This window comes from Vombatus ursinus, unplaced genomic scaffold (genome assembly GCF_900497805.2).
Source record: "Vombatus ursinus unplaced genomic scaffold, bare-nosed wombat genome assembly UNPS02014789.1, whole genome shotgun sequence".
In the NCBI taxonomy this organism is placed as follows: Eukaryota; Metazoa; Chordata; class Mammalia; order Diprotodontia; family Vombatidae; genus Vombatus; species Vombatus ursinus.
The window spans coordinates 18,305,519-18,324,451 of record NW_020954567.1 but is presented as its reverse complement, the minus strand read 5'-3'; the positions used below and the strand labels follow the sequence as shown (position 1 = coordinate 18,324,451).

General features: G+C 34.9%; 1 protein-coding gene across 4 annotated transcripts in view; it reads right to left on the bottom strand.

The window, feature by feature from the left end:
- Positions 1–18,933, bottom strand: part of RALGPS2 (Ral GEF with PH domain and SH3 binding motif 2) — a 216,654-nt gene that overhangs the window by 94,798 nt on the left and 102,923 nt on the right. For all 4 annotated transcript variants that reach the window (XR_003569635.1, XM_027868450.1, XM_027868449.1 and 1 more), the window contains exons 7-8: positions 15,474–15,566; positions 8,073–8,199 (exon numbers count right to left, since the gene is read on the bottom strand). Coding sequence is in view for 3 of the 4 variants with exons in the window: in XM_027868450.1 (XP_027724251.1) it covers positions 8,073–8,199; positions 15,474–15,566 (220 nt within the window). In the remaining variant the exon portion in view is untranslated. The remainder of the gene's footprint in view (positions 1–8,072; positions 8,200–15,473; positions 15,567–18,933) is intronic.

The following is an 18,933-nucleotide window of genomic DNA, read 5'->3' as shown; positions in this document are numbered from 1 at the left end:
CAGGAAAAATTCTGAAATAATAGAATCAGCAGAAAGAGTAGATATAGCAGTCTTTTAGCTCAGGAGGCTAGGGGGATTAATGGGAAAGGTCCCTCTTGCTGTGGCTGAAGGAGACAAGTAAAGGAAGGGAGGTGTTCCAGCAAGCCAGTGGCAAGCCCCATCTCAGCAAACCAGTAACCAGGACCCTAGCCTCCAGCACAAGAAGCCTGGGACAGTGCCCCCTGAGCCTCAAAAGCAGAGATCAACTTTAAAAACCAGAAAAATGGGCAAACAACATGAGCAAAAAGCAACTTAGAAAAACAATGACCATAGAGAAGTATCTTGGTGACAGGGAAGATCAAAACACAAATTCAGGAGAGGACAACATTGTCAATAAACCCATATCTGAAACCTGAGAGGGTAATATGAACTGGTCTCAAGACCAAAAAGCCTTCTTAGAAGAGTTCAAGAAGGATTTTAAAAGTCAAATAAGGGAGGCAGAAGAAAAATTGAACAATTCCTTTAAAAATACAGTTGACAAAATGGAAAAAGTACACTGAAGAAAACAACTCCCTAAAAAGTAAAAATGGGCCAAATGGAAAAGGAAGTACAAAAGCTAATTGAAGAAAACAATTAATTAAAAATTGGAATTGTGCAATTAGAAGCTAATGACTCTACGAGACATCAAGAATCAGTAAAACAAAATCAAAAGAATGAAAAAATAGAAGAAAATGTAAAATACCTCATTGGAAAAGCAACTGACCTAAAAATAGATCTAGGAGAGATAACTTAAGAATTATTGGTCTACCTGAAAAAGCCATGATGAAAAAAAGAGCCTGGACAGCATCTTTCAGGAGATCATTAAGGAAAATTGCCCTGAGGCCCTAGAACTGGAGAGTAAAATAGTCATCGAAAGAATTCATCGATCACCTCCTGAAAGAGATCCAAAATTGAAAAAGCCAAGGAATATTGTGGCCAAATTCCAGAATTATCAGGTCAAGGAGAAAATCCTGCAAGCAGTCAGAGAGAAACAATTGAAATATTGTGGAACCACAGTCAGTATTACACAGGACCTTCCAGCTTTTACATTAGAAGATCGAGGGCTTGGAATATGATATTCCATAAGGCAAAGGAGTTTGGATTACAACCAAGGATCAACTAACTATCCAGCAAAACTGAGCATAATCTTTCAAGGGGAGGAGATGGACATTCAATGAAACAGAAGACTTCCAGACTTTTTGGATGAAAAGACCAGAGCTCAATGGAAAATTTGATCTTCAAATAATGAGACTCAAGAGAGGCATAAAAAGGTAAACAGGAAAGGGGAAAAAAAAGCAAAACCCAAAAACATGTTATTCAATAAGGGTAAACTGTTTACATTCCTATAGGGGAAGATGATACTTATAACTCTTGAGAACTATATCTTTATTACGACATTTAGAAGAAATATACATAGACAGAGAGAATGGGTTTAAGCTGACTTTGATGTGATGATAAAAAACCTAATGAAGTGGTGAAAAAGAATTGTAATGGGAGAAGAGGAAAGGAGGAGGCAGAAAAGGGTAAATTGCAACACATGAAAGATAACATTTAAGATATATTACAGTAGAGGGAAAGAAGGGAGGGAAATGAGCATTGTTTGAACTTTATTCTCATCGAATTTGGCTCAAGGAGGAAATAACATAGTCAGGCATAAAAATCTAACTTGCCATATAGTCAGGAGGAGGGGAAAGGGGAAAGAAAAGGGAAGGGGGAATAGAAGAGAGGGAAGAAATAGTAAGGAAAAAATGAAAGGACAAGGAGGGGACTGATGGAAGGGAGGGCATATTGAGGAGGTGGTGGTCAAAAGGAAAACTAGTGAGGAGAGAAAGGGAGAAAAAGACAAAGAAAAGTATAAATGGGGGAGGGGAGAATAGGATGGAGAGAAAGACACAGATAGTAATCATAACTGTGAATATGAATGGGATGAACTCTCCCATAAAATGGAAGATGATAGCAGAATGGATTAAAAATCATAATTCTACAATATGCTGTTTACAAGAAACACATTTGAAACAGAGGGATACATATAGGGTAAAGGTAAAAGCCTGGAGTAGAATATATTACGCTCCAGCTGAAATAAAAAAAAAAAGCAGGGGTAGCAATCCTGATCTCAGACAAAGCAAAAGCAAAAACAGATCTTATTAAAAGAGATAAGGAAGGAAACTACATCCTGTTAAAAGGCACCATAGACAATGAAGTAATATCATTACTAAACATATATGCACCAAGTGGAATAGCATCCAAATTCTTAGAGGGGAAGTTCAGGGAGTTACAGGAAGAAATAGACAGCAAAACTATACTAGTGGGGGACCTCAACTTCTCCCTCTCTAAACTAGATAAAGCTAACCACAAAATAAACAAGAAAGAAGTTAAGGAGGTGATTACAATTTTAGAAAACTTAGATGTGGTAGGCCTTTGGAGAAAACTGAATGGGAATAGAAAGGAATATACTTTTTTTCTCAGCAGTACATGGCACCTACACAAAAAATGACCACGTACTAGGGCACAAAAACCTCACAATCCAATACACAAAGGCAGAAATGTTAAATTCATCTTTTCCAGATTATGATACAGTAAAATTATATGGAATAAAGGGCCATGGAAAGATAGACTAAAAATTAACTGGAAACTAAATAATCTAATCCTAAAGAATGAGTGGGTCAAACATTAAATCATAGGAACAATCAATAACTTCATCCTAGAGAATGACAATAATGAGACAACATACCAAAACTTTTGGGATGCAGTGAAAGTAGTTTTTAGGGGAAGTTTGATATCTCTCAATGCTTACATGAATAAAATAGAGAAAGAGGAGATCAATGAATTGGGCATGCAACTAGGAAAACGAGGGGAAAAAAAACAAATAAAAATACCAAATTAGAAATACTGAAGACCAAAGGAGAGATTAATAAAATGAAATTACGAAAACGATTTAACTAATAAATAAAACTAAGAGCTGGTTTTATGAAAAAACCAAAAAAAAAACAAAAAAAAACAAAAAAAAACAAAAAAACAAACACGCCAATAAAACAGATAAACCTTTGATTAATTTGATTTAAAAAAAGAAATAAGAAAACCAAATTACCAGTATCAAAAACGAAACAGGTGAATTCACCACCAAGGAAGAGGAAATTAAAACAATAATTCAGAACTATATGCCAACTGTATGCCAATAAATTTGACAATCTTAGGAAAATGAATAAATACAAAATATAACAGAAGATTATACAGAAGATTAACAGAAGAGGAAGTAAAATACTTAAATAACACCATCTCCGAAAAAGACACTGAACAAGCCATCAATGAACTCCCTGGGAAAAAATCTCCAGGGCCAGATGAATTTACAAGTGAATTCTATCAAACATTTAAAGAACAATTAATTCCAATACTATACAGAAGTTCTACCAGATTCTTTTTATGATACAAATATGGTGCTGATACCTAAACTGGGAAGAGTCAAAACAGAGAAAGAAAACTGTAGACCAATTTTCCTAAAGAATATATAAGCAAAAAATTTAAATATTAGCACAAAGATTACTGCAATTTATCACAAGAATAATACACTATGACCAGATAGGATTTACACCAAGAATGCAGGGCTGGTTCAGTATTAGGAAAATTATCAGCACAATTGATCATATCAACAACAAAATTAACAGAAATCACATGATTATCAATAGATGCAGAAAAAGCTTTTGACAAAATACGACAACCATTCCTATTAAAAACACTCGAGAGGATAGGAATAAATGGAGTCTTCCTTAGAATGATAAGGAGCATCTACCTAAAACCTTCAGCAAGCATTATATGTAATGGGGATAAGCTAGAAGCATTTCCAATAAGATTAGGGGTAAAACAAGGATGTCTTATCACCACTGTTATTCAATATGGTACCAGAAACTTTAGCTTTAGTAATAAGAGAAGAAAAAGATATTGAAGGTATTAGAAAGGCAAAGAAGAAACAAAGCTATCATTCTTTGCAGATGATATGATGATATGCTTAGAGAATCCTAGAGAATTAAGTAAAAAACTACTTGAAATAATAAACAACTTCAGCAAAGCTGCAGGACATAAAATAAACCCACATAAATCATTGACACTTCTATATATTACCCACAAAGCCCAACAGCAAGATGTAGAAAGAGAAATTCCATTTAAAGTTGCTGGCCAATATAATAGGTGTGATGTGGTACCTCAGAGTTGCTTTGATTTGCATTTCTCTAATCAATAGTGATTTAGAGCATTTTTTTTTCATATGACTAAAGATAGCTTTAATTTCTTCATCTGAAAACTGCCTGTTCATATCCTTTGACCATTTATCAATTGGGAAATGACTTGTATTCTTATAAATTTGACGTAGTTCTGTACATATTTTAGAAATGAGGCCCTTATCAGAGACTCTGGTAGTAAAAACTCTTTCCCAGTTTTCTGCTTCCCTCCTAATCTTGGTTGCATTGGCTTTGTGCAAAAACTTTTCAATTTAATGTAATCAAAATTATCCATTTTGCATTTCACAATGTTCTCTATCTCTTGTTCAGCCGTAAATTCTTCTGTTCTCCACAAATATGACAGGCAAACTATTCCGTGCTATCCCAGTTTGTTAATAACATCAGTTTTTATATCTAAATCGTATACTCATTTTGACTTTATTTTGGTATACAATGTAGATGTTGGTCATGCCTAGCTTCTGCCATACTCTTTTCCAGTTTTCCTAGCAGTTTTTGTCAGAAAACTTATCCCAGAAGCTGGGGTCTTTGAGTTTATCTAACAGTAGATTACTATAGTCATTGACTACTGTGTCTTATGTACCTATTCCATTGATCCACCATTCCATTTCTTAGCCAGTACCAAGTAGTTTTGATGATTGTGGCTTTATGATACAATTTAAGATCTAGTATGGCTAGGCCACCCTCCCTAGCATTTCTTTTCATTAGTTCCCTTGATATTCTGGACCTTTTGTTCTTCCAGATGAATCTTGTTCCTATTTTTTCTAGCTCTATAAAGTAATTTTTTTTGGTAGTTTGATTGGTATGGCACTGAGTAAGTAAATTAATTTAGGTAGAATTGTCATTTTTATTATATTGGCTCAGCCTACCCATGAGCAACTGATGTTTTTCCAGTTTATTTAGATCTGACTTTATTTGTGTGAAAAGTGTTTTATAATTGTATTCATACAGCTCCTGGGTTTGTTTCAGTAGGGAGACTTCTAAATATTTCATAATGTCTACAGTAACTTTAAATGGAATTTCTCTTTCCAGCTCTTGTTGTTGGGCTTTGTTAGTAATACATAGAAATGCCGCTGATTTATATGGATTTATTTTATAGCCTGCAACTTTACTAAAGTTGTTTATTATTTCAGTAGTTTTTTACTTGATTCTCTAAGTATATCATATTTCTGACAGTTTCTGATTTTTGGGGGGGAAGAATGCGCAAAGGGAAGGATTTTTTTCCTCTTTAACATAAAAGCAAAACCAGCATTAGTACCTAGCACTAGCAAGCACAAGTGTTCAAAATATTCAGTTTTTTTCATTTTCAGTGGACTAAGATTCCAACTTTTTTGCTTTGTAAAGTGAAAAATCCAGCATTCCATTTTAAACAGTAGAACACTGATTTTATGGAAAACAAATTCTCATCTAACAGAATATTCAAATTGGAAGACATTTCCAATTTCATCTAATTCAATACTCATTTTATAGATTAAGAAATGGGGTACAAAATAAATTGAAAAAATTACCCGGGAGGGGAGCAGCTAGGTGGCGCAGTAGATAGACCACCGGCCTTGGACTCAGGAGAATCTGAGTTCAAATCTGGCCTCAGACACATAACACTTATTAGCTGTGTGATCCTGGGCAAGTCACTTAACCCCATTGCCTAGCCAAAAAAGAAAAAAAAAATTACCCAGGGACAGAACCAGTATTAGAACCCATGCTTCCCAACTTCCTATCTAGTTATCTTTTTTCAACACCAGGTTTTCAATTTTATGGAATTGTGGGGAATGAGTTTTAGGGACCATCCCAGATATAACCTACCAACAAAGCATTTTTACAACTCTGGACATAGTATTATATCACATGATAAAATAGAAGGTATAAGTCTATCAAAGTTCCCAGTTTCTGAGGTCAAACAAGTTGTCTTCCTCAAATTTTTGGTTCTAGCTTATTCCTAGTACAATTCTGATTTAGGTGCATCCCTCTGGTCCTTTCTCTTCTCACATTCCCCAATAACAAAATGCCTGAAGAAAACATGATAGTATATGGGTGGAACTAAACAATAATAAATAGAGCACATTCTACCTCTGGAGCTATGTGGGACCTATAAAATCTACATGATGCTGGGAGAAATACTCTGCTGCCTTCCCTTTTGGGGCAGTATAAGAACTCCCTCCACTTAACAGAAGTCCTGAAGACTGGACAGAATGCTTAACTGCCAAAAAGTTCTTCACTATCTCTAAGGCTGACAGGACATTCTGCAGATGGTAGGGAACTAAAGGTATACATCTTCGTTACTACTTACAAGAATACTACTAAAGTTCTTATTTAAATAGCACCTAAAGTTTAACAGATCACTCTTCTTCCAACTTATGAACAAAGTGGCAGATGTAGAAGAAATTAAGGCACAGAGAAATTATGTAAACTTACCATTGTCATACCACTAGAAAATCTCAGAGCTGGGAATTTGTACACTGTCTAATGCTCTTTCTATCAGACTGTATTATTCAGTTCCTACATGGCCATCTAATCACTTGGAAAGGTCAAGATTCATGAATACAAAGGCCTAGTTAAAAAGAGTTAACTGTTTACATATCTTCTGTCAGAACAGGCACTAAAAACCAGCACCATGTTTGTTACAGTGTTACTTATCTGAAAGATGGGACCTTCATTTCCTAAAAGAAGACAGTACATAGAAGGAAGGGAACTGAAGGTATTTCTTTATATTATTCACTATATATGAGAAATTAAATGATATTTACCAATATATCACAAATTTTAGAGCCAACATTTTTAAGGTACTTCAAGGTTTTCCAAGAGCTTTACATATATTGTGTCATTTAATTCTCACAACAACCTTGTGAAAGAGATACTATTATTGTCTCCATTTTATGGATGAGCAAACTGAGATTGAGTTGTAGTGAGCTGCCCAAGGTTATACAGCCAGCAAGTGTCTGAGACACGTTTAATTCTGGTTTTTCTGACTCCAAGTTAAACACATGCATCACCTGGTGCTTCATTTTGTAAGAAAATTTTAGTTTGTATACAAATTTAAATACAATAACTATTTAAAACATCCTTACTTCAATGGAGGGTATATAGCATACATATCATTAGATTTATTGAAAACAAATACATATACTTTATGACATTACAGGTGGAGATATAGAACTGGGAATTCGCTGGTAAGAAATATTTAAAAAAGTAAACATTAAGTTTTTGGTCAAATTATACACAATATAGTATTCTTTGAACGAGGATTAAGAGCTTCCTATTTCCAAGTAGCAACAGCAATAACAGCAGCTAAATAACTCAAAACAAAAATTGTGAACAATTGTTGATGATCTAATTATATACACAAACACACAAATATGCCATGCAACACAACACTGTACAATTAAGCAATTTCTGAAATGTCATTAAAATAGTATGACACAGCGTTCTGCCTTAGCATTGTAGTGGTAAAGTATGCTTTCACTTAGATTAAGTTAAAAAGTGATGTTTAATTCTTGAAGAGTATTATTTAAATCCTAAGATTTTCACAAGCTTACAAGCTTCATAAGACACAAACTTAATACAAAGATCATTATGTAAAATAGTACTATGAAAACGGATACTCCACACAAAAAATTTCAGAAACTTTTTACTATGAAAGAAGTAAATAAATATAAATGCACAAACACATAGATAGTTTGGACAGAGAATATATACTCACCAAAGAACAATTTTTAGCCAATAATTCTTGTAATCAGTTTCCTTATTTTTGATTTTAGTATTTTAATATACTGAACAAGTCAGAACATAACTAAAGGGCAAGCATATGAATAAAATAATATATCTTACCTAAATACGGAATGCAAGGTGTCATCTTCAAGCTACTAATATAGTCTCTAAGTCTTTTGTAATTATCTTCTTTACTCATAACATATTCCAATTTTTCAAAAGTAGTTTTATCTTTTCGACTCAATAACTAAAACAGAGAAAACCATAAGGTATTAATTATATACTAATTTTACATTTATTGATGCTTTCACTTAAGTGTGAATTATATTGAATACATAATAATTTTCAGTTCCAAAACTGTAATTCTCACTATATTGCATACTTTCTCATCTTTGACACAAAGGTTATATTTTTTTCTTGTCATATTCTTTTAAGGTATCAGAGTATTTGCATCAAACATTCAGTTTTTATAAATTTTTCAGAAATTGGCCAAGAAGAAAAGCAAAATTATATGACTGTCATCCTTTGAGATGTAAATAACCCTGGCTTTTCCTGACAGATTTATTTACTAATATGTTCATCTTCACAATCGGATAACAAGTTTAGGGATATCTTACTTTCATAAACCACTGCTAGGAAACACAGGCATATTAAATCAAAAAAGCTCAAGGTTTAAAACAAGAGTCTACAGCTGCAATTCTCAAAATTCTTGGTGTCAGAATTCCTTTACACTCTTAAAAATCACTGAAGATCCCTCCAAGTAGCTTTTGTATATGTGGGTTACAGAAATAAAAATATTTTAATGCTTTATAAAAATAACTTTGACCTGGTAGATCCCCTGAAAGGGTCTTGGGAACCCCCAGAGTCCCTTGGAAATGGATCACACCTTAAGAATTACCATTCTAGAGAACTTTACATTATGTTGTTGTTCAGACATTTCATGACCCCGTGGACCAACTGTCCATGGAGTTTTCTTGACAAAGATACTGGAGTGGTTTGCCATTTCCATCTCCAGTGGATCCTTTTGTCAGGCAGAAGCTAAGTGACTTGCCCTGGGTCACAGAGCTAATAAGTAAATTAGGCTGGATTTGAACTCAGGTCTTCTTAACTGCAGGCCCAGTGCTCTATTCACTGGGCCACCAGCTGCTTCTTTACATTATGAGTTGAAGAGAGGATTCTGGGAAGATGGTGGAGTAGGTTAGAAAACTTTTGGCTCTCCAAATTTCTTCCACACAAAAAAGACAATTATCACCACACAGGGCAAAGCAGTTGTCCTCTTAAAACAATCTGAGTTGACCCCAGGAAAGACTCAACTTCAGGCCTGAGTGAAGAGCGAATACCTTCAGGCCAACTTTTTAGAAACAACAAACAAACCCTGGGGGCAGGTGGGTTGAGAGGTAGCCTCAGCCTTAGAAACTTTTATCTCATAGACAGTGTGGGGGGTCTGCCAGCTGGGTTAGGAGAAGACTGAAGGACCTTCCACTGTTGAGGGATGTCAAGCACAGTTGTGCTGACCAGACACATTCTGGGCTGTGGCTGTGGGGAGAAGGAGCTAGCATACACTTGGTGAGCGTGGTAGCAAGGGGTAGAACTCTGCTGGTTGTGGGCACTTGTAGGAGAGCAGGGTTCCTGGTTTCTGTTTCAGGGCAGAGAGGACAGTTGTAGTTTGGAGCCACCAGAGAGACCACAGAAAGCAAGATCATTTTTGGAACAGTGTGGCTCAGGGGGCCCAAGCCATGGCTTAGGAGTACAGAAGAGAGCCAAGATAGACCTCAGAAAATAGTAGTAAGAAGGAACTCAGACTTGGGGTATCATTCCCCATACCCTGGCACTACAACTTGATTATATAAATAGATACCACAAATAAAATAAAGCAGTAAATAAATAAATAAAATTAATAAGCAAAGGAGAAAGAATCCAACCATAGATAGTTACTATGGGGATAGAGAAGATCTGGGTTCATATTCAGAGAAAGAGAATGGAGCTAAAAAAACCATTCTCTTTTTTCAATGAGAAATGTCAAATGGTCCCAAGCACAAAATAAAGCTCTCAGATAAGGACTTTAAAAATCAAGTAAGAAAGAATGAGGAAAAATTACAAAAATAAAAAATAAAAAAAATAAGAGCAATTCAAGAAGCTCAAGAAAATTATGAAAAGAAAATCAATCAACTTGAAATAGAGAATCAAAAACTTAAGGAAGAAAATAAATCCTTGAAAACTAGAATCAGGCAAGAGGAAGCTAATGATATAACTAAGGCACCAAGAAAGCATAAAACAAAATTAAAAGAATAAAAAACAGAAAAGAACATGAAACATCTCATGAGGAAAACAACTAATCTGGAGAACAGATCAAGGAGAAATAATATAAGAACAGTTGGACTACCAAAAAATTATGATAAAAAATAATCTTTATATAATATTACAAGAAAATATCAAGGAAAGTTGCCCAGAAGTTCTAATAAGAAAGCAAAGCAGAAATAGAAAAAAAAAATCTACTGATGACCACCTGAAAGAGCTCCAAGGAGGAAAACTTAATAGGACTATCATAGCCAAGTTTCAAAGCTCCAAAGTTAAGGAAAAACTATTGGAAGCAAAAAAAAAACAACACAACAATTTAAATATCACGGAGCTACAATAGGGATTACACAAAACCTAGCAGCTACTACGTTGAAGTACTGTGGGTCTTGGAATACTGTATTCATAGAGCAAAAGAGCTGGGGTTACAACCAAGGGTAACTTACCCAGCAAAGTACAATCCTGAATGAAAAAAAAAATGGACACTTAATCAATTCAAAGATTTTCAGGTTTTTGTGACAAAATCCCCAGAATTTAAGGAAAATTTGACATCTAACATCCAGGAGAAATATAAGGTAAACATTAAAGACCAGTAATAAGGGACTCAATAAGGTCAAATTGTTTACTTTGTATATGTGAAAATATTAGCAGTAATCTTATGATTGTCATCATTATTTGGGCAGTTTGAAAGAAAGGCATGGGGTGAGCTGAGTATGATGAGGTGATTCTAAAAAACCGTGTAGGGAGAGACAAAAAGGAGTAATTATCTCATACAAATGAGGCATGAGAGGAAGAACTGATACAGAAGGCAGTAGTGAAGAGGGCAGGTGGTGCTGGAGCCTTACTCTCATCAGGTACGGGTTAAAGAGAGAATAATGTACAAACCTAGAAGGGCATAAAAATTTTCTAAATTCAGAAAGAAATAAGAGGGCAAGGGGAAAGGGTTGGGGGAGAGGATGAGGGAGGGACTTTTAGAGAAGTGGGTAGGTTAAGGAAGAGGAGGACAAGGTAGTGGATAGAAGTAAAGCAGAGGAGTAAGGAAAGATAGGGTAAATAGGGTGAGGATAGTGAGAAAAAACAGGGAGGAAAACATACAGCAAGTAATTGTAGCTTAGAATGTAAATGGGATGGATTTACCCATAAAATGGAAATGGAAAGATTAAACATTTGAATTCAACAATATGTTGCTATCAGGAAACATTATAAAAATGAGAGATACTATCACATAAAGATAAAATAAAGGGCAGGAGTATAATTTATTATGTAAAAAAAGCAGGGGTAGTAATCATGATCTCATACAAAGTTAAAATAGATTTAATAAAAAGTGAAAAAGAGAAACTACACTATGTCAGCAATATTATTTAATATTGTTTTAGACCATTTAAAATACTTAGTAGCATACCTCTCAAAACAGACACAGGAAATGAACCACAAACATAAAACACTTTTTATACAAATAAACTCAGATCTAAATAACTGAAGTAGTATTTACTGTTCATGGGTAGATAAAATCAACATAACTTTTTAAATGACAATTTTACCTAATTAATCTATTTATTCAATGTCATCCCAATTAAATTACTAAAATTTATTTTACTGAGTTAGAAAAAATAATAACAAAGTTCATTTGAAAGAACAAAAGGTCAAGAACTTCAAAGAAGCAGGAAAAAAGATGTAAAGGGAATAGATTCAGCAGTATCAGACCTTAAAACTATATTATAAGGGAGAACATTACTGAAGTGTAAAGAGGCTAATTGTGAATATTTTAAATTAAAATTTTCTTATATAAATAAAACCTATATAGGCAAGAATAGAGGGAGTGCAGAAAACTGGGGGAAAACTTTCACAGACAATCTCTCAGATAGGATGTGATTGCATTGGAACATTGCTGTGGTGTAGGAAATGATGAGCTGGTCGATTCAGAAAAACACATAAAGACTTGGACTTATGAAGGAAGATGCGATTCACCTTTAGAGAAACAGATGACAGGTGGAAATAAGCATAGTACAGCCTTACATATGTGTGTATGAGTGTATAGGTGTATGTTTATAGATATCTATGCATATGCATACACACACACACACACAATCTCTGTGCTTAATTGTTGCCTTCTTTAGGGAGGGGGAGGAGGGAAGGGAAAAAAGAGTAAAAAGTACACAACAGAAAACCAATGAGGAAGCAAAGAAAAGCTGGGCAGCTTTGAAAACAATGTGTAGCATTTATTATATAGGTTTTCTTGAAATGGGAATTTATTGTTTTATATTCAATGCTTTCTTATTACTGCAGTGTACATGGCAATGTTTTTTTTTTCTTTTCTTATTTTGTATTTAAGTTTAAAAGAAAAAATATGGAAGCACAAAATAAATAACTACATTATGAGTTGAAGCTAAATGCCCCTACCGACACATAATAAAAAGAGAAAAATCAATCAATCATATTTTCAACTAAAAGATATGTCCAAAATAATATAACCCTACCTCTGCTTTTTTCCAAAAAAAATAACTTGAAAGAGTTGTTATCCCACATTGCTTAGAATAGCTTTGAAGAACAAGGAGTGCAGCAGTGATGGGAATTTTCCAGCTGAAGGGACCTGAAAGGTGGAAGGCTGGACCACCAATGTTTTTCTGCTAATTGAAACACATATAGGACCTGGACAATATCTGATTAAAATAATTTGAGAAATGTCTTTGTTAAGTTTAATGCATTGCTGCACACTTTGGTATTGGCACAACAAAAACACTGTGATAAATATATCATAAGGTCAGATTTGGAAGGAATCTTAGAGGTCATTAAATCCAACTCATTCATTTTACAAAAGAGGAAAGGGTCTCACATTTTACAGAAGAAAGGTTTCAAGTGAGATTTGAACCTAGTTCTTCTGACTCTAGGTCCATTAATCTATCCAGTATAGTATGTGGTCTTATTTTAGATTAAACAAATTCCAGTATTTTCCAAGCATAAAATTAAGGAACAACATCGAGAAATCAATTAATAATAAGGAAATCTAATTTCATAAAACATAAGAGGTAAATTACTCAAAAAAATTTGGAAAATACTGTCTCACACATAGTGGACATTTAACATTTGCCGAGTTGAAATTATTTGAAATAGGAGGCAATTCTGCATTACATGAAATTCAGTAAAATGAATGTAGAAAATATAAAATCCAATCCTCTAGCATTTTTATTTTATTTTGCTCATTAGAAATCAGAACATGCAGTGGTGTCCTGGAGAGAGTACTCTATATTCTACAGGCAGATGTAAGTTTGCCTTCTGGGTCTCCAATATGGCTTGGACCAGACCTTGAAAATCTCTGACCCTCAATTTCCTCATCAGTAAAACGAAGGAACTGAACTAGATAATTTAAAAGTCACTTCCAAAGCCAATATTCTAGGATTATATGGCCATATAAAATTTTACTAGGAAGTAGTGTATGACTGGACAGTGCTTTAGCCTCATACTCAGAAGGACCTGAGTTCAATACTGTTTCTGATACACAGATTCTGTGTGACCATAGGGAAGTCACTTCCTATTGAATTCTTAGTATTTCATATGTGAATCTTTAAACAAAAAATTATGAGTAGCTGATTTACATTGGTATTTATATCTATGTTGGTGACATGGTTTTACTAGTGAAAATAAAATCTGAGTTACGAATAAAGAACTGCCTACAGAAAAAGAGGACATTTTAATCAGAAGCACTTTATCCTCTTCGAATTTTCCTCTACTTTTCCAAAAGTAATACCTTAAAAACTTGCACAACTGAAAGAAAATGGGTGGGGAGAGGGATTGATAATTCTCTGATTAATTTGAAACATTATATTTTTAAACAACAGTCATGTACATGTAACAAAATTCTCCTGGGAACCATTTTTCCAGAAGTAATCAACACATCACTAACAAACTAAAGTTAACAAACTTGGGTTCTTATCCTAGTTCTACTACAAATGTGGCTATGGTCATGATATAATCTCTGGGTTTCAATTTCTCCAGATGTAAGATTAGATTTGAAGAAATAATTTCAAAGGTCCCTGCTTAACCTACACAATTAGGAAAATTCCTTAAGAAGAAGATTTAGGTTTAAAGAAAACCCAAATATTTTGTGTAACTACAAAGCTACTTTAAACTTCCTTTTCTACAAGTTAATAAATTACTCCTGACACAAAAATACATTTATAGATACTATAAAGTATACAAAGCACTTTGAATACATTAACTCACACCATCTTCACAACAGACCAGTGAGGTAGATAAGTAAACCAAGGCCTCTGAAAGGTAAGTGGCTAGAAACTAGGGATTGTTTTATTCATAGTATTTGTATACATGGTAGCTAGTAACTGGCACACAGAAGGCCATAAATACATAAATGCATAAATGCATAAATACATTCTGATTGACTGCATGGTCATGGGCACACTTTAAGTGAGCATTAGAGAAGACTGATCTGAACCCAAGTCTCTGCAAATTGTAAAACCAGCAGTGTGCTTCAATGAACAAGTTTTTATTAAGTGTTTAGTAGGCAGCAGGCACTGTGCGAAGCATTGGAGATATACAAAAAGGTAGAAACAGTTACTACTTTTAGCATTTATATAGTGTTTAGGAAGCTTACACTCCAATGGGGGAAACAAGTGAATAAATGGACCGAAGACACATACATAGCAGATGGAAAGTAGCCTTTGAGGGCAAAGGCTCTGAAAGCTATAGGCTCCAAGAAAGGCTTCCTGCAGAAGGTAGCATCTGAGTGAATTTGAAAGGAAGCCAGCAATTCTAAGAAGCAAAGGTGAGGAGAGAGCTTTCCAGGTATGAGGAAGAGCTAAAGACACGGGGACAAGAGATGGACTGCTGAGCTCAAGGAACAGCAAAGAAACCAACGTAGCTAGAACACAGAATGCTTGGAGGGGCATCAAGTATAAGAAGACTGGTACCCCAAGGCCTGATCAGGGCAGACCTTGGTTCTCCAAGTTTATTAGAGCACAAGCTCTGGAAAGTCCCATCAAGTGAGAAGAGTTTCAGGTAGAAGCCATTCACATATTTATTTCCAAGGGCTTATGTAGCTGAAGACTAGACTTTAATCACCAGTTGGGACACAGAGTAATGAAATTTTAGGGCAAACAAACCTCTCAAAGACCATCTTTTAAGGCAAGAACTGATCAGTGGAGGTAACAAGCACACTGATTAAATCACAGATCACTGAAATAATGAAGTATAGTTTTAAAAAATACTCACTGCCCATGTTTTAGTTAGTCTGAAGATGGGGGCACTTTGTAAACCAGACACCACTGCCATAAGTGCATGGAGGTTATTTAATTCATACAATTTCTGAAAAATAAAAAAAAGAATTGAAAAATAAATGGCATCAATAAAACCATTTTTATTTACATATATAAAAGATCTTTTACACAAATATCATTAGCTTTGTAGTTTAAAATTGTAAAGCTTCCCATTTTCATAGCGGAAAGAAAGGCCATCTGATAAAATATAGCATATCTATAAACAATTAGTAGTCACTAAAACAAAGAAATATATAGAAATTTTTTTAAATTAAAGGAGGACAAGGATGCAAACAAAAAGGGCAATTCTGTCACTATATTAAATTTAATAAATATCTTAAAAAACAAACAGAAATTGATGGTTTCATATAAAATCCTTTTTTGTTCTTTGTAAATTAGAATATCTGTTGACAAGTTCATGATAAAAATTAAAAAAAAAAAACTCTTAGCAGGTGACACAGTCTTTAATTACCTGATAATGTAATATTCTAAATACTATACCAAAATAAAGATAGGAGACAGAGAATTGAAGAAGATAGGCAAGAGACTTTTTAAACCATAAGAAATGGATAGAGGTCTGTTTTCTTGTGGAGGATCTCTAGAAACTGAAATTCCACAGCCTCAATTGTTTCCTCATTACGGGTGCTCAGTAGAATTACTGATTTAAATTACATTTTCTCCATGTAGAAAGGTAGGAGGCTGTAGCAAGACAGAGTTCGCCTGGAAGCCAAGAGGACCTAGCATTATTAAGTACCTAATCTGTGCCAAGCACTGTGCAAAGTACTGGAAATAAAAATAAAGGCAAAGGATAGTCCTTGCTCCCATGGAACTCAAAGTCTAATGGGGGAGACAATACATAAAACAACAATGTACAAAAAAGCTATGTACAGGCTAAGTTGAAAATAATCAACTGAGGGAAATGGCTAGAATTAAGGAGTATCAGGAAAGGCTTCCTATAGAAGGTAGGATTTTAGCTGGGAAGAGGGGTGATAGAGATGAGGAAAGAGAACATTTCAAAAGAGCATCCTGATGGAAGAACAGCAAAGAGACCAGTGTCACTGGTAAAGTATGTTGGGGAGGGAAAGAAGGTATAAGACTAAAATGATTACGAAGGGCTTTGACTACCAAAGAGAGGTTTTTATATTTCATCCTGGAGATAATAGGGAGCCACTGGAACTGACTGAGTGGGAGAATGACATGGTCAGACTGGAACTTTAGGAAGATCAATTTCACAGCTGAACGGAGGATGGACTGGAATGGGAAGAGACTTATGACAGGGAGACAAACAGGCTATTGTAATTGCATAGCTCTGAGGTGAAGAGGCCAGAGAAGGGGACATAAGAGGTATTATAGAGGTAAAATCAACAGGAGTTGATAATAGATTGGATTTGGGGAGTGACAGAAGAGTGAGGAATCAAGAAATGTCATCTAGTTTGTAAACCTGAGTGACTAGGAGGATGGTGGTCCACTCAATAGCAAAAGGGAAATTAATTAAGTGACTTGCCCAGGGGCACACAACTAGTAAGTATCTAAAGTCAAGTTTGAACTCAAGTCTCTTCCTGACTTCAAGCCCAGTGTTCTATCCACTGTGCCACCAGCTACCTGTACGTGATGAATCCTTTCAGAAATACAAATTCCTAAGGGACAATGCCTATAAAGGAATATCATTTTCTGACTGGTTGAACAGAATTAAATAAAATAGAGCAAATGAAATATATGTGAAGTTTTATAAATACGTATCTTGAAGTAGTCTATAGCAGAGTCTTTCTCCTGTTATTGTAATGTTTACATTTACTTCATAGTTCAGAACCTGTTATCAGACACAAATCCTTATCTATAAGATAGTGGTAAATTAATACATACTTCAATGGAATCAATCTCATCAATCTGAACACTGAGTCCACTGGTGCAGATTTCTTATTATTTTGTGTGATTTTTACCCAGATCCTCCCATAAAGCTATAGCTGTATATCTATGGTGCTAGAGGCTTAGTTCTGGATCTTTCTAATTGAGAGGCCACTTGCTATAGCAAAAGACTACTGAACTTTGTGTCAAAGAGGGCTGGGTTCAAATACCCTTCCAGATACTCACTGTCTACACACTTCTGGATAAACCTCTGAACCTTGATTTTGTCATCAAGATAGGTCTAAGAACATCTGTAGTACTCTCCTCACAGAGTTATTGGGAGAAACAAATGAGAATATATGAAAAGTACTTTGCAAGCTTCAAAGCAGCCATAGAAACACCAACTGTTATTACTTTCAAGAAATGCCTGTGCATCATTTGAGCTTTCTATCCATTATGCCTCGTTAATTAACTATGACATTCTTTTCGATTCATGTTTCCTGAAAATTATTCCTCATATCACTTTTTATGTGCATTCAGCATTGATATTTTAGCCTTATCCATGCCATGGATGGATAGCCTTAGCCTTTAGCCTTAGCCATCCATGATATAAATCTTTGTTGTCTTATGAGTCATTCACAATTTTGATTCTCTGAAGATAGTGGTGGTTCCATAAAATTTAAAACCTTATGGAATTCATGGGATAAAACAGTTGTTTAAAAAAATGTGAATTTTTGTGTTAAGGAAAAGTTCAAGATCCTTATTATAAGAACTTTATATATGAACCTGAAAGTAATTCGGAGCTAGTGGAATTTACTGAATAAAGAGGTAACATGGTTAGACCTACCTTTAGGAAATTCACTGGCAGCTATGTGAAGAATAGACTGGGAGTGCGGAGAGACTTGAGGCAGGGAGACCAATTAGAAGGCTCTCTCAGTAGTCTAAGGTCTAGGATAGGTAATGAGAGACTGAACCAGGACAGTGGTTTTTATTTAAACTGAGAGAAGGGGAAAGATGCTACAGAGTTTTTTGGATTTAGTTATTACTTTTATGCTGATAATTCTCAAATCTATTTATTCCGCCCTCAACTGTCTGATGACCTTTTCATCTTGTATCTCCAACTGGATGTCTTAGAGGCATCCTAATCTCATTATGGCCAAAACTAAACTCATTATCTTTCCCCCCAAACCCTGGAGCCATTTAAACTGAGAGAACTGGACATATGTTGTTGTTCAGTTCTTTCAGTTGTATCTGACTCTTTGTGACTCCATTTGGGGTTTTCCTGGAAAAGATACTGAAGTGGTTTACCATTTCCTTCTCATTTTACAGATGAGGAAACTGAAGCAAATAGGGTTAACTGACTTGCCCAGGGTCACACAGCTATTAAATATCTAAGGCCTGATTTGAACTCAGAAAGATGAGAGTCTTCCTGACTATGGGCCCAGTGCTCTATCCATTGTCTAGTTACTTCCCAGGACTACTGTGAGGATCAAATGAAATAACCTATGTAAAAGGTCTTGCAAATTTAAAGCATAAATTCTAGCTTTTATTATAGTTATTGATGATGTTAT